This window comes from Malania oleifera, chromosome 3, assembly GCF_029873635.1.
Source record: "Malania oleifera isolate guangnan ecotype guangnan chromosome 3, ASM2987363v1, whole genome shotgun sequence".
Lineage (NCBI taxonomy): Eukaryota > Viridiplantae > Streptophyta > Magnoliopsida > Santalales > Ximeniaceae > Malania > Malania oleifera.
Window position 1 is genome coordinate 48,334,389 of NC_080419.1, and position 17,740 is coordinate 48,352,128.

General features: G+C 37.1%; 1 protein-coding gene across 4 annotated transcripts in view; it reads right to left on the minus strand.

The window, feature by feature from the left end:
- Positions 1–17,740, minus strand: part of LOC131152343 (uncharacterized) — a 100,112-nt gene that overhangs the window by 24,191 nt on the left and 58,181 nt on the right. For all 4 annotated transcript variants that reach the window (XM_058104177.1, XM_058104178.1, XM_058104180.1 and 1 more), the window contains 2 exons: positions 2,792–2,972; positions 2,599–2,715 (listed from right to left, as the gene is read on the minus strand). In XM_058104177.1, the coding sequence (XP_057960160.1) occupies positions 2,599–2,715; positions 2,792–2,972 (298 nt within the window). The remainder of the gene's footprint in view (positions 1–2,598; positions 2,716–2,791; positions 2,973–17,740) is intronic.

Sequence of the window (17,740 nt, forward strand, 5' to 3'; positions counted from 1 at the left end):
GTTACACTCTTTTCAAAGTACGATACATTTATACCTACACTGAAGTACTATTTGGCAAAGGAGATGGCACAACTATTCTTTAAGAATGTTGTGAAGCATTGGGGTGTTCCTCAAGATATCGTTAATGACCGAGACTTGAGATTCACCAGCAACTTTTGGACAAAACTTTTCAGAATCCTTGATTCACATCTTGACATCTCTTCGAGCTATTATCCATAGACAGACAGGCAAACGAAGAGATTCAACAGGCTACTAGAAGAGTACCTGCATCATTTCGTCAATGCAAACCAAAAGAATTGGGTGCAACTACTTGATGTAGCTCAGTTCTGTTTCAATGCCCAAAAGAGTGCAACAACCAACAAGAATCCTTTTGAGCTTGTTACAAGCCAGCAGTCGCTGTTACCTCACACAATGGACAAACCGTACAAAGGAAAGAGTCCCAAAGCTTACATCTTCAACAAGAATGGAGATAGAATGCAAAGATTGCCCAAGCCTACTTGAAGAAAGCTTCCCTGAACAGATTAGGTCACTACGAGGATGAAATAGGAGACTACTTCGTGAATATGAAGGGCCAGTCCCCATCTTAGCCAAAGTCAGGAAGGCCTCTTACAGAATTGACCCTCAAGCTTGGATGAAAGTGCCTCCCGGGTTTCACATCAGCTACCTTAATCCATTCAATGTCAACACCAAAGATCCAAGCAAAATCAATCAACCAGAGCAGAATTGAAGATAGTGCAACCTGACTGACGAGAAGTTGAAGACATCATGCAGACAAAGAGTTCACATCCTCGAGGAATGAGCTGCAAAAGTTCTTAGTCAAGTGGAAAAGCCAAATTAGCTAGGTTTCTATGGAAGATATGCAACTGTTCATAGACAAAGTTGAAGTGTATCTAGCATCAAAGTCTATGAGGATGTCGACCACATAAGTGAGGGAGCATCACAAATTGAGCTTGTTCGAGGCATTATGCTTGCCTGTGACCGTTTGTCTCATGCGTTTGAGATGGGTTTCCATCATGCAAATACTAGTGTAGGGTTATTTTTCAGAGATAATTTTTCCCTAGGCTAAAAAGGGGAGTATGACTCCTTAGCCATACTAATGTTTCCTAGTGCTAGAGTGAGAATAGCATAGAAAGCTCTTTAGGGGAGGGTGAGTGTTCATCAACTTGTAAAACTCACTAGATATTGTAAACATGTTTAGCCTACTTGCCTCCCTCGCTAGACACAAATTGTTAATGGAGGTGTTGATAATGAATTATGTTGCTTCAATGTTTACTGCCTAAGTATCATTGCTTTCATAAGTTGCTTATTGCTTCCGCTTATATTTGCTTGAATGACAATGAAAGTGTTCTATTAGTGAATTATGGTAAACGATAGGCTGACTAGTTAAATAAGAGGGCCTTAGATAGCGCTGCACAGTCCTCTCACAAAGGTGTGAAATATTCGGCCCATGACACCTAGAAACAAATCCTTCTAAACTTCCTCTTGTAACAATTAAAACACTCCAATCTCACAAAAGTTGAGGATAGGCATTTGCAAACCCAGCTAGCAACTAATAAAGAATCCTAATCCACTATTTCTTATTTTGCCTTTTCTCTAGCAGATCAACAAAACACCCTTTCACAATCTTCTCCAAACACTGATCAAAAATCTTGCTTTCAATCTATAAATACGAGAAGATTCTTCTAAATAATTAGTGGGTGTGGTTGGGGGAAAGATAGTGAGAGGATATGGAAGAGAGTAAAAAGAGTAGAAACAATTTTTTTGACACAATTTTTTTTTGACAAAAGCAACAGACAAAATGATGACGTACAGTAATAAGATTTTTACTGTACCTTTTCATCAAAAATAACCAAAATAAAATGCCATATTTGTAATTATAATGAAGGCAGCATTTATATTATAAGAGGTGAGATATTAAGAATTTCTATGGTTAAATATTGTAGACATACGGTGTTATATAAATAAACCTAACATGTCAAATATATTTATCCATTTCATATCCATATCCAGTGTCCCATATCCTTGCTTTGTAGGCCATGCGCCTTCTCACCTGACCCAATGGCACAACTCTATGAAATAGAAAATAAACTTGGAGTATCAGTTCCCCCAATGCATACTGAAATCCACCACCAGAAACTCCTGCAAATTAGCTTAATTTTTCACCTTCATTCAACCATATTTCATTACAAAGTTATCCAAAATTCCTAATACAACTCCCAATCATCAAATCTCTCCTGTAACAAATTAATTAAATGAAATAATGAAAACTTTTGGATGGTCAAATGAAAGTCAATGACTGCATAAGCTCATCCAACATTCTATGACTGATGTTGGTGAGTTTCAATACCATTAGCACAAGCTGGCACACAGCAAAACAAATTAATAGAAGTTTAAAAAGGAAGTGTTGTTTCTTTAAACTCAAGCATTTAATTAAAGTCTTTAATTATAATGCAAGAATGTAAAATAATATTGATGTATAAAGTTGCATCCCCAGCTGATACACAAAACACAAGTAACTTTAATTCAAATCAAAAGATTATGATTACACATGCATACACAATAATTACAATAATTACAATAATAACATGCAGAAAATACCTTGGTGGAAACTAGTGGAGCTCTTTCACCAGCTACTCTCACATCTGGTAGATAACTGAAATCTGAAGCTATTAAAGACATCTTTGGTAGGACCCCATGTAAAACCTCTAGAAGTTTCTGCATGTTTGAAAGCACTGTTATAGCAATCAGTAAAGCCATATGGAAGGCAATGGAATTATTTAAGTGTTTTTACCAAACAGCCTGTCGGTAACCAACATCTACGAGACTTTGGAAAGACTTTTGACCAAATGCTTCTTCCCATTGAAATTGCATTGCTTCCTTGACTAGCATGATACTTATCCAAGTCCATAATTTCAACACAATTCCGTATTAATGGATCTTGTAATGGTTTATAAAATTCAGAGAGCCCTGACCTATGAGAGGCAGGTAAGAGAGGAATGAGCATGAAATGGAAAATTGTCCTATCCATTACACAATATTGCTAGTCACACACTATAGACTGTAATAAAATGAACATGTTAACTCGACTAGTAGTGAAATTTGGTACTTAAGTTGACACTTTCACGGCTGCCATCCTCTGAAGTAGAAGGCAGAGATGGCATTCAATCAGATGACAGTAACACTAGAATTTGAGTAACCATCATAATAGTCATTTTTAATCTTAAATGCTTATCAGATAGTGGACTATCAAAATAATTTTCCATAATAAATAATTAAAGAAATAATATAACATTAGAAGACAAATTTATTGGTATCAAGCAGGGAAATTTCAAAGCAAACAAAAATGTACAGCATGCAGACTGGCTTCTTTTGTTGAATTTTTACCTTGATGGACTTAAATTTCCATGAAATTGATAAAATTGCCATCAAAATTTCTGCTTTCTACCACACTCAGAACTCAAACTACCAGTGAATTTTTTGGACAAAATTTCCATCGAAATTTTCATAAATCATCCAAAATTTATCAATATCTCAAAATTTCAGACATTTTTTTAGAAATTCAACTGTGGAATAAATTTTCCATGAAATGTAAATTGGAGATTCAAAACCCAAAATGAAATTCAACCGCAATTAAATATTGGCATTTTCAACAGAATTGATAGGTCATATTTCTATAATAAACTCAATGGACACTCCCATTCAAATTGGAGCACATATATCATATACTCCTAACTTGTTACAAATGAACTTAACCCAACCTGAGTATAACCCCCCACCCCAAAAAGAGAGAGAGAGAGAGAGAGAGAGAAAGAGAGAGAGAGAGATTTAAGAAGCAAATCATCCAATTGATATTCAGACTTCTCATGAGTGATAATAATGAATTTTCTACCTATTTTTCTCAAGCAAAATGACAATCAACCTCCAATAAGTGTCCTCCTCTCATGGAGGACAGGACCTGAAGTAATATGAACAACCACTTTAATAATCACACATCAACTCCATAAGCTATGAATGCAGGAACCCAAGCATATGAGGCAAATCAATTCACAGGTGGTATGTGCCATGGTTCTATACTAGGCTGTGCACTTGACCCTACAAGTAGAGTCTGCTTCTTATTCTTCCAACCCACCAAGTTACCACCAACAAACACACAGTATTCAGTCGTGGACTTATTGTCAAAGGGTGATCCAGCCTAACCAGCATCTATGTATCCCTGAATATAAGTGAATCTGTAATCCTAATACGAGAGACCTCTCCTGTCACGTCCCAAGCTTTTTGTTGGCACATGCTATGACTCCATCTAAAATCCAATGGGATCACGACGCCTTCACATGAATTTGGAATCAAGTTAAAAGCCAATTAGAAGTGAGCATTTTTTGAAAACACAAAACATACTTGCATATATACATACATACATACATACATACATACATACATATATATATATATATATTCCATAAGCAACTAAAAACGTTTTTTTCATTGAGTAACAAGCTCTTTAGATTGGGTTGCTCTTTTCATACAACATTTTTCTCACTCCCTAGTCTACATACATAACAGCCCAAAACTGAACACACGCTTAGTATCCTTATTGCCTTCCTGCCAACCTGTAATACATGTCAAAATGGTAGTATCTTGGAGAACCTAACAAGTGGAGTTCTCCTTCAGTTTGAACATCAAATCATTAAGGAATACGGTGAGCAACCACAAGCTTTGTAGACATTCTTAACTCCCCCTTATCAAATAAGGATAACACTTGATTTCTTACATGCATGCATGATCATAAGGTTCATGAACACCACCTTTATTCAAAGCAATCTGTTCATCTAAAGTGACCAATGCAAAACATTCAAATAGCAGGCATTTACACATTTTTTTTTCCAACATAACAGTGCTATCCCAACAAGCACACATTTTATCTCAAACAAGTGCCAAACTCCAGCTTGGCCAACCACCGCTTAACGCGTAAATATCCTCCGCAGGTTTAGGGCCTTCCACCCAAGAGAGACACAATCCCTACTTGTTCAAATTTCACAATATCGTACCCACAACAACACATGGTGCTATCTATTTCACGCAATAACAATTCAACATATGCATACACAAGCTTTGCCATAGCAAGTAAAACCATCATCCTTCATCCTTATACGAGGAATATCTATCACATGAAAATTTCCTAACTAAACAAGATATGCAACTACAATAACCAAAGGAACATATATGTATTATGCAGCCATATCAACTAATTAGAGATAATAAACTTAAATCTTCCTTATTAGGATTCAACTTTTATACAAGTTTCTACCCTTGTTTCCCTTAAATACCCAATACCTAGGTAAATAAATGAAAATTAAGAACACCTGCCTTGATTTTCAGCTTCTTCAACTTAGTCTTAAGTTCCCCTCTGAATTTCCTGTATAATTTCTTGATTTTCTCTGAATTTTCCTGATTTTCTGAAGAGTTATCGCTCCCTTTCTCTCCCTCTCCTCTCTCTCTAGAACTAGGGTTTTCAGCAAAATTTTGGGTTATTCTTTTCTATGTCCAGGCTGTTCTGCAGGCTGGAAAAGTCAAGACAGTAGCTGGACAGATGGCAGGACCATAGCAGCAGGTGGCAACAGGGATCCTGCAGTGCTGACAGCTGTGCTCTAGGTGTCTGCTGCTGGGTTTTCAGAACTGCCAGGTAGCAGCCGCTGGTTTGTAGTGCTGCCAGGTATCACACCTGGTTTCAGCATGCTCCATCTTTTTTTTTTCACTCTCTGCCCCAACTCTTATGCTATTTATGTTTCAGCTTGACCCTCATAATTTGCTTTCATCTAAGCCCCTCCTACCACTAATAAGTCAAAAGGAATTTCCAATATCAGTAAACACAACTCAAATAAATGAATAACATGGCTAGTATGAACTTATTTACTGAATACAAAGCAATTCATGCTAATTTATCAAAGAAGTTAAATTTACCATGGCCTAAAGGTTACAGTTATCACAACTCTCTCCCCCTTACGAAATTTCATCCTCAAAATTTCATCCGATCTTAGGTTGTAAACAAATGAGGATATCTTTCAGCCATTTCGAATTCTGATTCCCAAGTTGCTTCTTCGATGCCATGGTGTTGCCATAGTACCTTTAAAGGAATAACCTTTTTCCTCAAGACCCTTTCCTTCTTTTCAAGAATCTGGATAGGATTTCTTCATAACAGACATCCTCCTTCAACAGTATATTGGACCGTTCAAGAACATGACTCGGATCTAGTTCATACTTTCAAAGCATCGAGACATGGAAAACATCATGAATATGAGTTAATTCAGACAGCAAACTCAATTTATATGCTGCTTTCCCAACTCGTTTGACAATTTGAAATGGCCCAACAAAATGAGGTTGTAGTTTTCCTTTCTTTCCAAATATAAATATCCCCTTTCGAGGCGACACCCCTAAGAATACAAAATCTCCGAGTTCAAATTTTAGTGGTTGTCTTCTTTTATCATGTGGAAATACCCGATCCCTGATTTTCAGGGATACTGCTGCAGCAATTCTGATTTTATTATTAGTTGACAACGTTAATTTAGGGATAAAGAGAGACTAGAAAATTCCTAATATCTCTATTAGCTTGTTTCCTATTTTGTAGTTTCCTATATTTGGCTAGTTTCCTGATTTTGTGGTAATTAGTATCTTGCTACAGAATATAGTGAAAGGAACTTTTCTTCCTTCCATTATATACAGGGTGTACATTTATCATTAAAAAATAAGAGATTTATTTTCTTCTCTAAAAACAACATGGTATCAAAGCCACCTTTGAACCGTAGATAGATGACAGAATACGGGATGACAATGGCTCGGCAAAGTCAATCCTTCTCCAAAGTCACCTCCCATCCTGAAACCACAGCCACAGGCAGCAATGGAGGATCAGATGGCAATCTTCTGCCCATTACAGGGCACAAACTCAATGGACAGAATTATCTTCAGTGGTCACAATCAGTAATGATGTTCATTTGTGGAAAGGGAAGAGACGACTACCTCACCGGAGTAGCAGCCCCACCAAGCAAAGAAGATCCGAAGTACAGAACAACATGTTGGTCAGAGAACAACATGGTGAAGTCCTTTAATGGGTAGGAGGGTCAGAAGCATCTGCGGATGACTATGGCGTTGGTTTTATGAAAAGCACTCAAGAGACAGTCAGATGAATCTAGCAGAGACGTTCAGTGAGGCTAGTTGGCTTTCCAACCAGCCTGACTGTTTTTGACTTGTCCACGTAGTCATGTAAAACACAACTAATCTAGGATGCAGAGGGGCATGGAAGGTGGTTAGAGATGAAGATGACTGCAGCAGTGGCTGTGGGATTAGAACTGCTAATGTAGGGTTTAAGATCTCATGTCATTGCTCTAATACCAAGCTGAAATATTGCAATAGCTGAAGAACCTGCAAAAACAATAGGTATCTTTTCTGTTTACAATAAACAGAATGAACAACAAATGACATCAATACCCTCACTTACACACTAACCTGTAACAAACCTTTTGTGTCAAGAACAGATATATTTGCATAATAACTAATCTTTAACAGATTTAGGAATTTCATCTATACAATAGAATGTGTTTAATATGATTATTTATAATGCCAATACTGCAACATATACACCACTTGCTTGCCATTGATTCTAGAGTTTCCATAAAACCAATATATATATATGTTATTTGTGGCTCTTATACTTCTGTTTTGATAAGCAAAAAAGGAAGGAAGAAAAACATGAAGGGGGCAGCACAGCTGCTCGTCGACGAGGTAACAGCATAGGTTAGTCGACAAAGGTTCTGAAGCTCGTCAACGAACAATTACCGAGAGCGGGAATTTTTCAGATTTATGGCATCGTCGACGAGAGTCCTGTATTCGTCGACAAGGTCCTGTGTTCGTCAACGAGAGGCGCCTGCGCTGCGGCAATTTTTCTGAATTTTGAATTTTTGAACGTTGGGTGGTTGGGACAAACGGGGGGAAACTCCGTGGGTCTTCTATATATGTCATCTGGGCATATTTTGAGAGTGGAGATGATCATTAGAGAAGTGTATTGCGTACATCTTGATTTTCTTAGTGAAAGTTTGGATGCCATTGTTTCCGTGGATGTAGGTCTTGCCGAACCACGTAAATCTTTGTGTTGTTCTGGTTGTATACGTTTTTATTTACTTGTTGTTTAATTTCCACTGTGCATCTTCATTATCCGATCCATTATCACAACAAATTGGTATCAGAGTGAAGTTGTTATGGCATCGGGATCGTCTTCTGCAAGGTTTGACATCGTCAAATTTGATGGAACAGAAATTTTGGTTTATGGCAGAGGAGAGTGAAGGACATTCTTGTGCAACAAGGAATGGCTAAGGCGCTGCTTGATACTCAACCGGAAGGAATGGATGAGACAACATGGGTAGATTTGAAAGCAAAGGCAGCATCTACAATACGCTTGTGTTTGGCCGACGAAGTTCTCTATCGGGTGATGGAGGAGGATTCTCCAGCGGCTATCTAGCAAAAGTTAGAAAGTCGGTACATGTCTAAATCCCTCAATAACAAATTTTTTCTTAAGCAGCGTTTATATTAGCTTAAGATGGTAGAAGGATCCAGTCTAGATCAACACATCAATGCTTTTAATCAAATCATAAGTGATCTTATAAGAGTTGATGTGAAGTTTGATGAGGATGATAAGGCTTTGATGCTATTAAATTCCTTGCCCTCAACTCATACCTATGAAAATCTTGTGACCACTCTTACATGGGGAACAGAAATTCTTGATTTAGAAGAGGTAACAAGTGCCTTGTTGAATTTTCATCAAAGATTGAAGATTTGTGATAAAGGAGAAGGACTTGTGAAAAAGGGTAGCAATGAGCGAGGCAAAGGAAAGTTTAAGAATGGGTCTAATCAGAAATCCCGAAATCAATCCAAGAAGAAGAAGAAAATCCGGTGTTATAAATGCGGTAAAAAGGGGCAGGGGCATGTGAAACCGGAGTGTCTAGATTGGAAGAAGGGAAATGCTAATAAGCATGAGGGGATTTCAAAATCTATGAATGTTGTTCAAGAAGAGGATTCAACGGATGGTGATGTACTATCAGTTTCAGCGGAGTCGGATAATCTAATGAACTCTTGGATACTTGACTCGGCATGTTCTTATCACATAACTTCAAACAAGGAGTGGTTCAACACTTACAGGTTAGTAAACTCTGGATCAGTTCTTATGGGTAATGATGCTTCTTGTAAGATCGTTGGCATAGGAAATGTAAAGATAAAAATGTTTGATGGGGCTGTAAGAACATTGTGTAATGTAAGACATATACTTGAGTTAAGAAAGAATTTGATATCACTTGACACTTTGGATTGTAATGGCTTCAACTATAAGTCCAAAGGTGGAGTCTTAACAGTATGGAAAGGTAATCTGACTATAATGAAAGGGCAGAAACAGTATGAAAATATTTACACGTTGCAGGGACTATTGTAGGTAGAGTTCCAACTGTGGATGCTGAATCAGATGAGACCGTCTTGTGGCATATGCGTCTTGGGCATAAGGGAGAACATGGCATGAAAGAACTACACAAAAGAAAATTGTTGAAAGGTTTGAAATCATGTCAGTTGATATTCTGTAGATTTTGTGTTATTGGAAAACAAAATAGGGCAAAATTCAGTTCAGCCATTCACAAGACGAAAGGAATTCTTGACTATGTGCATTCAGATGTTTGGGGCCCAGTTAGAGTTGCATCAAAGGGTGGACATATGTATTACATGAGTTTCATTGATGATTACTCACGGAAGGTTTGGGTTTACTTCATACGTCACAAATCTAGTACGTTTGCCAAGTTTAAGATTTGGAAGGCTGAAGTGGAAAACCTAACAGGGAGGAGAATCAAATAGTTAAGGTCGGATAATGGGATTGAGTACGCTAATTCTCGGTTTATGGAGTTTTGTACGAAGCAGGGCTTCAAGAGACATTTTACAGTTCACTGGACACCTCAACAAAATGGTGTGGCAGAACGAATGAACCGGACTCTTGCTGATAGGGCTCAGTGTCTCAGATTAAATGCAAGGTTACAAAAGAATTGCTGGGCCGACGCAGTTAGTATGGCTTGTTTTCTGGTAAACCGATTACCAAGGGCATCACTAGCGGGTAAAGTGGCAGAAAATGTTTGGACGGGAAATGCAGTAGACTACTCCGGATTGAAGATATTCGGGTGTCCAGCCTATGTCCACGTGTTTAGTGAGGAGAGGTCTAAGCTTGACCCGAAGTCTCGTCGTTGCGTCTTCTTGGGGTATCCATAGGGTGTGAAGGGGTATAAGCTGTGGGACCCAGTGGCAAACAAGGTCGTGATCAGTAGATATGTAGTCTTTGTTGAGAAGGCTATGGTGAAGCGTATTCAAGAGTTTGACGATCAGAAACAGGAGCCATAAAACTGGGGCAGTGATGAACATGTTGTGCAGGTGGAGTTGGAAGCATGGTTTTAAATAACGGCCGTTACATAGCGTAACGGCCGATACGTAATGAAAATCGGAGGGCCAGAAACCGATACGGGCCGATAATGCGGTTCGGAAAAAATTCACGGCCCTAACGGCCGTTATGGAGGCGTAACGGCCGATACTCCAACGTTACACATCGTAACGTCCGTTACGGACCGTTACATGGCCGACAGGTCGCAGATTCGCTGAAGGCTTTCTGCTGCAGGCAGCAGCGCTGCTTTCCCCCTCTCCCTAGTCCCCACACCCATCTACCATTCAAAGGGTAAAATGAAAAGTTACAAACTGACCTTGAAAATTTGTTGGCCTTCGGCAATAAGAAGGCTTCGAAGCCTGAGAGCGAGCACACCGAGGCTACCGAGCAAATCTACTCATCTTCGCACTTCGCAGCCTTCCAGGACTCAGAATTGCAGACTTGCAGTTCCAGGCTTCCAGCAACTTGGCGAGTCACCGGCAACGGCGACAGGTCTGCAGCAGCTCCGCCAGTCGTCGCAGTCGGCACCTTCCTCCGCCAGTCGTCGCAGTCGCCACCAGCCAGCCTCTCGATTTCAGCTTCGGAGGCTCGGAGCTTGGAGTCATCGCTGCTTTGTGCTTCGCTCCTTCGAGGCTCCTCCGAGTTCCCTCGAATCCCTCCCCTCTCTCGGTCTGACTCGACTACCAGGCCTCAGCGTATGAGACACTCTAACACCCACAACACTTTTCATTATGATTTTTTTTTTTAAAAATTATATTTTGTTGTACCACAGCACTTTTCATTCTGTTTATTTTTTTAAATTATATTTTGTTGTAAAATAGGTTTGTTAAATTGAATTAAAAAAAAAAAGTAATTTAATAAAGTAAAAAATTAGAAATCATTAATAATTAGGTAAAATAAAATTTTCTTGATTTATAAATATTTTAATTGTATTATATTTTTTGAAAGATAATTATGAAAATTAATTCCATGACATAGCAAGCAATTATTAATATTATATAATTAATATTTTTTAAGGTTAGTAAATAATTAATATTTACCAATAATAATTGAAGCCTTTTTTATAATAATATTTGAATATCAATAATCCACTACTGCATTCACCATCTAAACAAAGCATTAAAATAATGTATGTAGACAAGACATCCATGTGATGGCATTTTATATTATCTAGGCTTAATTGAGCTCTATTTTTCACCATTCTTAAAGAATTCCAAAGGAATACTCTGCACAATTATTATAATATTTAGTCTTAGGATTTGCCAAACTTATAGAAATAAAATTAATTCATGGCACCAATTGGCTAACATACTATTTATGTCAGCTGGACAAAGTGGTCATTTTGATAAAGAAGATATCATATTCACTCCCATCTATTGAAAAAATATTAAATAATATTCATATTATAAAAGAAAAAAAAAATTAAATAACATCTGTCACCCATTTTATGTTACATGTGTATCTACTTGCCATTTCTTGAGTAGGGTGACCCTGTTTATTAATATTTTTTAAGTTTTAAAACATCATTTTAACCTTAAATTTAAAATTAGGTAAAATAAATGTTTACATCTATTTTTTGTTCTTAGTTATCAAATAAAGTAAAAATTAATAACTTAATAAAAAAAAATTAACCTAATAGTTAATACATTAATAAATTTGATTTTTACTAATTACTATTGGAATTTGTAGAAAAATTTAATTTTAATCCATATACTGAGAAAATGCTTAAAAAATTTAATAGTCAATTTGTAATGTATCGATCTCTATTTGTGATGCTATGATGTATATGAAAGTAGAACAAAAATCTTTTTCACCTGTTAATTTCTTATAGTTATAAATGAAAATAAAATCAAGCTATAAAAAATAATGAAAATATCTTTTTAAAGAAAAAGGAATATATTTTTTTTGTAATAAAATATCTAATATTTTATAATTTTGTTTATTTAAATATAAAAATAATAAACATTACTTATTATTTTTAATCAAATATTATACTTTATTTTTACGTAATAAGTATTTAAAATTAGGACTATTTAGTACTTATTATTTAATATTTACTAAATTACTAATTATATTATTCCTGTCATTGTAGGAAGGTTGTAACTTTGTATTTTCTTTATATTTTGTGTAGAGATCATCAAATTAAGTCTATCAATATGTCACGTGATAGAGGAAATGAAAACTTACCTAGTGAGGATATTGGATGGCATTTTGGTACTGCGGTAGACGGTAATAGACATGTTATTATGTGTAAGTCATGTGGGAAGATAATCAAATGGGGCATTACACGCTTGAAACAACACTTGGCACATAAAAAGGGTCAAGTAGCTGGATGCTCAAATGTGACCACACAAGTAAGAGAACAAATGATGAAACATCTACAACAGTATGCTGATAAGAAAAGAGAAAAACAAAAAAGGCAAGAAGAAGCAGAAGCCCAAATTAGAGGAGATTTTGAGAATTTGAGCGATGAAGAAGACTTGGAAGAAGAAAGTATGAGATTTGCTCGACAAGAAAGCATGCGATCACAACAACAATGAAAAGAGAGACAAAGATTTCGAGCAAGAACAACTGGAAGGGGTAATATTTATGAAGAGGGAGGTGGCTCTAGCAGTGGTGCTACCAGTGGTTTCAATAGAGCAGGAGTTCGATCTTATAGTGGTCGAAAAGCTGGAGGTAGTGGACGACAATGGATCAATCCTGATGCCCCTGAAACTAGACTAAAGGCAATGGATCCTATTTTAGAAAGAAGCAAGAGTGCGAAACAACCAAAACTCAACACAAAGTTACTAAAAGGTTTAAGAAGTAAATTAGGAAAAGCGGTTAGAAAATTCCTAATTTATAATCGGATTCCAACGAATGTAGCTGACTCTCCATTTATGCAGCTTATGCTTGATATTGCTGCAGAGGTTGGAAAGGGGGTGAAGGGTCCATCACCCTATGAGATATCTGAAATTTATTTGGAGCAAGAGTATCAAGAAATGAAAAATTATATAGCTTCTTTTGCTGGAATTTGGAAGCAAAGAGGTGTAACACTTATGTGTGATGGTTGGTCAGGACCAACTAGAAAATACATTATAAACTTTTTAGTTTATTGCGATAGAGGCACCGTGTTTCATAAATCAGTTGATGCCTCTGATGTGCCAAGCAGAACAGCTGAATATTATTTCAGGTAATTTTCTAATTTTAATTGTATATGCAAATAGTATTATGGACTTGCATGTTTTTAATTAAATAGTAGTAATTATTGAATCTATAATTTCATTTCAGATTAATGGATGAGGTGGTTGAAGAAATTGGAGAGGAGAATGTTGTCCAAGTAGTGACTGATAATGAAGCTGAAATGAAGGCAGGAGGAAAATTATTAATGCAGAAGAGGCCCAATCTCTATTGGACAACATGTGCAGCTCATTGCATAGACCTTATTCTTGAAGATATTGGTAAGAAAAGTAACGTGAAGAAGGTCTTAGAAGATGCAAGAACAATAACCTCATTTATTTACAACCACACATGGACAGTGAATTTCATGAAGAAATTCACAAATAATAGAGAGTTACTTCGCCCTGCCATCGCTCGATTTGTGACAAATTTCATTGCTTTGGAGACTATTGCCAAGCATAAACAAGCACTAAGGGAAATGTTTACATCTGATGCTTGGAAAAACTCAAGGTTTGGAATGGCAAAATCAGGCCTAGCATATGATTCAAAAAAATTATCTTAGGCAAAGAGTTTTGGCAAAAGGCCTCTGATATAATTAAAGTGCAAGAACCCTTGGTGAAAGTTCTTAAATTGGTTGATGGTGATGAAAAACCAACCATGGGCTTCATATACGAGGCAATTGATAGGGCGACGTTGGCCATTCAAAAAGATTGCCGGTTTTACAAAGACTATTGGAAAATTATTGACAACCGGTGGAGTTTTCAGTTGCACCAAAATTTGCACGCTGCTGGTAAGTGTAAATCAAATACAATTATTATTTTAACTTTTAAATTATGCATAGTTGCATTAGAAAACTATTGATTAATATGTTTCTAAATTTAATTGTAGGGTATTTTTTGAACCCACAATTTCTTTATGGTGCCCCACCCTCTCCTGAAGTTGCTAGAGAAGTTATGGATGGAGTTAAAAAAGTGATAACCAAGTTGGTACCCGATATAGATACTCAAATTCGGGCTATTAATCAAAGTATTGGTTCCATTAAATTAAATAATGAATTGTTCTAGTATTCTGTAATACTTTCAAAAATAATTATTAATACATCTAATTAATTAATTATATTTCACAATCATCCTTTTTCAGTTGTTGCTATATCGAGATAGGCAGGAGACTTTTGGAACCCCGTTGGCTCAAAAGGCAGTGAAACAAACAAATCCTGGTAAATATGGCTATATAGCTAAATAATGGAGAATTACTCTATTTTCTCTCTTTGTGTTCAAATTTGACTTTTGAAATACGCTATACTAAGATAAAACTCTTTTTAATTATTCATGCAGTTAAATTGTGGATTCATTATGGCTTGTGTGCTCCTGAGCTCCAAAGAATAGCAATTAGAGTTCTTAGCCAGACCACATCAGCTTCGAACTGTGAGCGTAATTGGAGCACCTTTAGCCTCATCCATACGAAAACAAGAAATAGATTAAAGTACATGAGACTACAAAAACTTGTTTTCATACATTACAACATGAGGTTAAAGTTAAGACGTACAATGAGAAGAAGCCAACGAGAAATTGAAGAGGGTTTCAATCCTATCAATTTGGACTACATTTTCGAAGAAGATGATCCTTTAAGTCAATGGTTAGAGGAGAGAGAGACACCACTACTCGACGGTCAGGACAATTCAAATTGGTTAAATGAAGAGGTTGGTGGTACTACAGAAGGAGGTGATCAACCACCAATAAACGCGCATGATGATTCAAGTTCAAGCCCTGAACGTACACAAAGTGATGACAATCTTGGTTTGAGCCCACCAAGTGATGATGATGGTAATAGTGGTGCTGGAGCTGGGGTTGGGGGGGGTGGCAGTGGTGGTGGTGGAGGTGGCGGTGTAGAATATAATTATGGATATGATACAGGGACATCATTTGGAAGGGATATATATCCTTCTGATCCTTATGGACTACATGACATACCTGAAAATTATGACTTGGGTATTCCTCCAGGGAACCAATCTTCACAACTCAGGAGAAGGAGTGCTCGTGGTGACCCTAGCGATTCTACTAAAGATTCATATGGTGTGGTTCGATGTTTTGGCGACTTTGGTTTAGATGGTTCATCATCACAATCATATGGATCTCATCCAGCATATCCACATTATGCATCTCGTGACTCACATTTTTATCCCAGTGGATCAGGAATCTCAGGATCTAGTGAGTCTTCTTCTACACACTACCCAGAGCCAGCCCCTGCCCCAACTTATAGACATTATTCAGGAGAATTTTCATCACTAGTACATTTTCAAGAGCAACAACAAAATGACGCAAACTTGGGTTCATTCAACTATGTATTTCCACAAGGATGGGGAGATAATTTCCCATCCCAATCTCAAGATACAAATGCAAATTATGAAGACCCTCCACGTCATTCTTTTTGGTGGTGACATGTGTTATGTTATAAATTTATAATATTGTATTCATGTATTTTCAACTATTTATTGATATTTGATATTAATCACTTTTTAAATTCATGTATGTGTAATGTGTATATTGAGTATTAAGTCTATTGAGTATTGATTCATTTTTAGTAACTTTATGACTTTAATTAATTGATTCTTACATTTCTACATCTTTTTACTCATTAAAGTAATGTAAACTATAAAAAAATATGCTTTTTTTTGTAAACAGCGCACTAAAATTAATATAAAAATCATAATGCCTATTAAAAAGCATTTGTAGGTTGAATGAAAGCCTTCAAAATTCATTAAAAATCATGTATTAATGGATTTCATGCTTATTTTTTAATTTTGGCATGGTAATGCATGCGTGAAAAAAATTCACGACCGTTACGCCCGCTTCCCGTTACGTAACACCCGTGTCTCCCGCGACCGTTTCGCGACGTTACCCGCGACCGCGATTTCGAACCATGGTTGGAAGCTTAGGGCAACGGAAATGATCATGATCCCGTGGTTGCAGGGAGCTCTAACTTGGGAAACCAGCAAGTCGACAATATTCCTATACAGAGATCCGGACGCACTATCAGGCCTCCATCAATGCATGGTTTTGATGAGTTAGTATCTTGTGCCTTTCTTACTTGTTGCAACGATCCAACTACCTTTCAAGAGGCAGTGCACGGCCAGGAGAAAGATAGGTGGATGGGAGCAATGATTGAGGAGATGGAATCTTTGCATAAGAACCAAACTTAGGACTTGGTGGAGCTTCCAGATGGAAAAAGACCAATAGGTTGCAAATGGGTGTATAGGAAGAAGCAGGCAATTTCAGAAAAGGAAGGAGATAAATTCAAGGCACGATTGGTGGCAAAAGGACACTCACAGAAGAAGGGAATAGATTATGATGAGATCTTTTCTCCAGTGGTATAACATATTTCTATTAGAATTGTGTTGGGGTTGGTAGTTCATTACGATCTTCATTTGGAACAAATGGATGTGAAGACAGTGTTTCTTCACGGTGACTTGGAGGAACAAATCTACATGGTACAACCGGAAGGATTTATTGAATCAGGAAAAGAAAACTTTGTTTGCAAGTTGAAGAAGTCTCTTTATGGGCTGAAACAGTTTTCAAGGCAATGGTATAAACGATTTGATTCCTACATGATCAAGATTGGCTACAAACGGTGTGATTAAGATCGTTGCATTTATGTGAATATACTTGGGGATGGTTCTCTTAGTTTCTTATTATTGTACGTCGATGACATGTTATCCGAAAAGGATTTAACTAAGGTGAATCAGTTAAAGGATCTATTACATCAGGAATTTGATATGAAGGATCTTGGTTCAGCCAAGAAAATACTTGGGATGGAGATTTGTCATGACAGAACTGCAGGGAGATTATGGTTATCTCAGGGTGGTTATGCGCAGAAGGTGTTGGAGAGATTTAGCACGGCTAATGCAAGACCGGTGAGTACACCTTTAGTGAATCTTTTTAAGTTGTCTACTGCAGATTGCCCAAGTTTAGATGAGGAAATCCGGGACATGTCAAAGGTCATGTCCCGGTCCCCTATGCTAGTGTTGTGGGGAGTTTAATGTATGTCATGGTATGTACAAGGCCATATTTGGCGCATGCGGTAAGTGTGGTGAGCAAGTTTCTCTCTAATTCAGGAAGGTAGCATTGGGAAGCC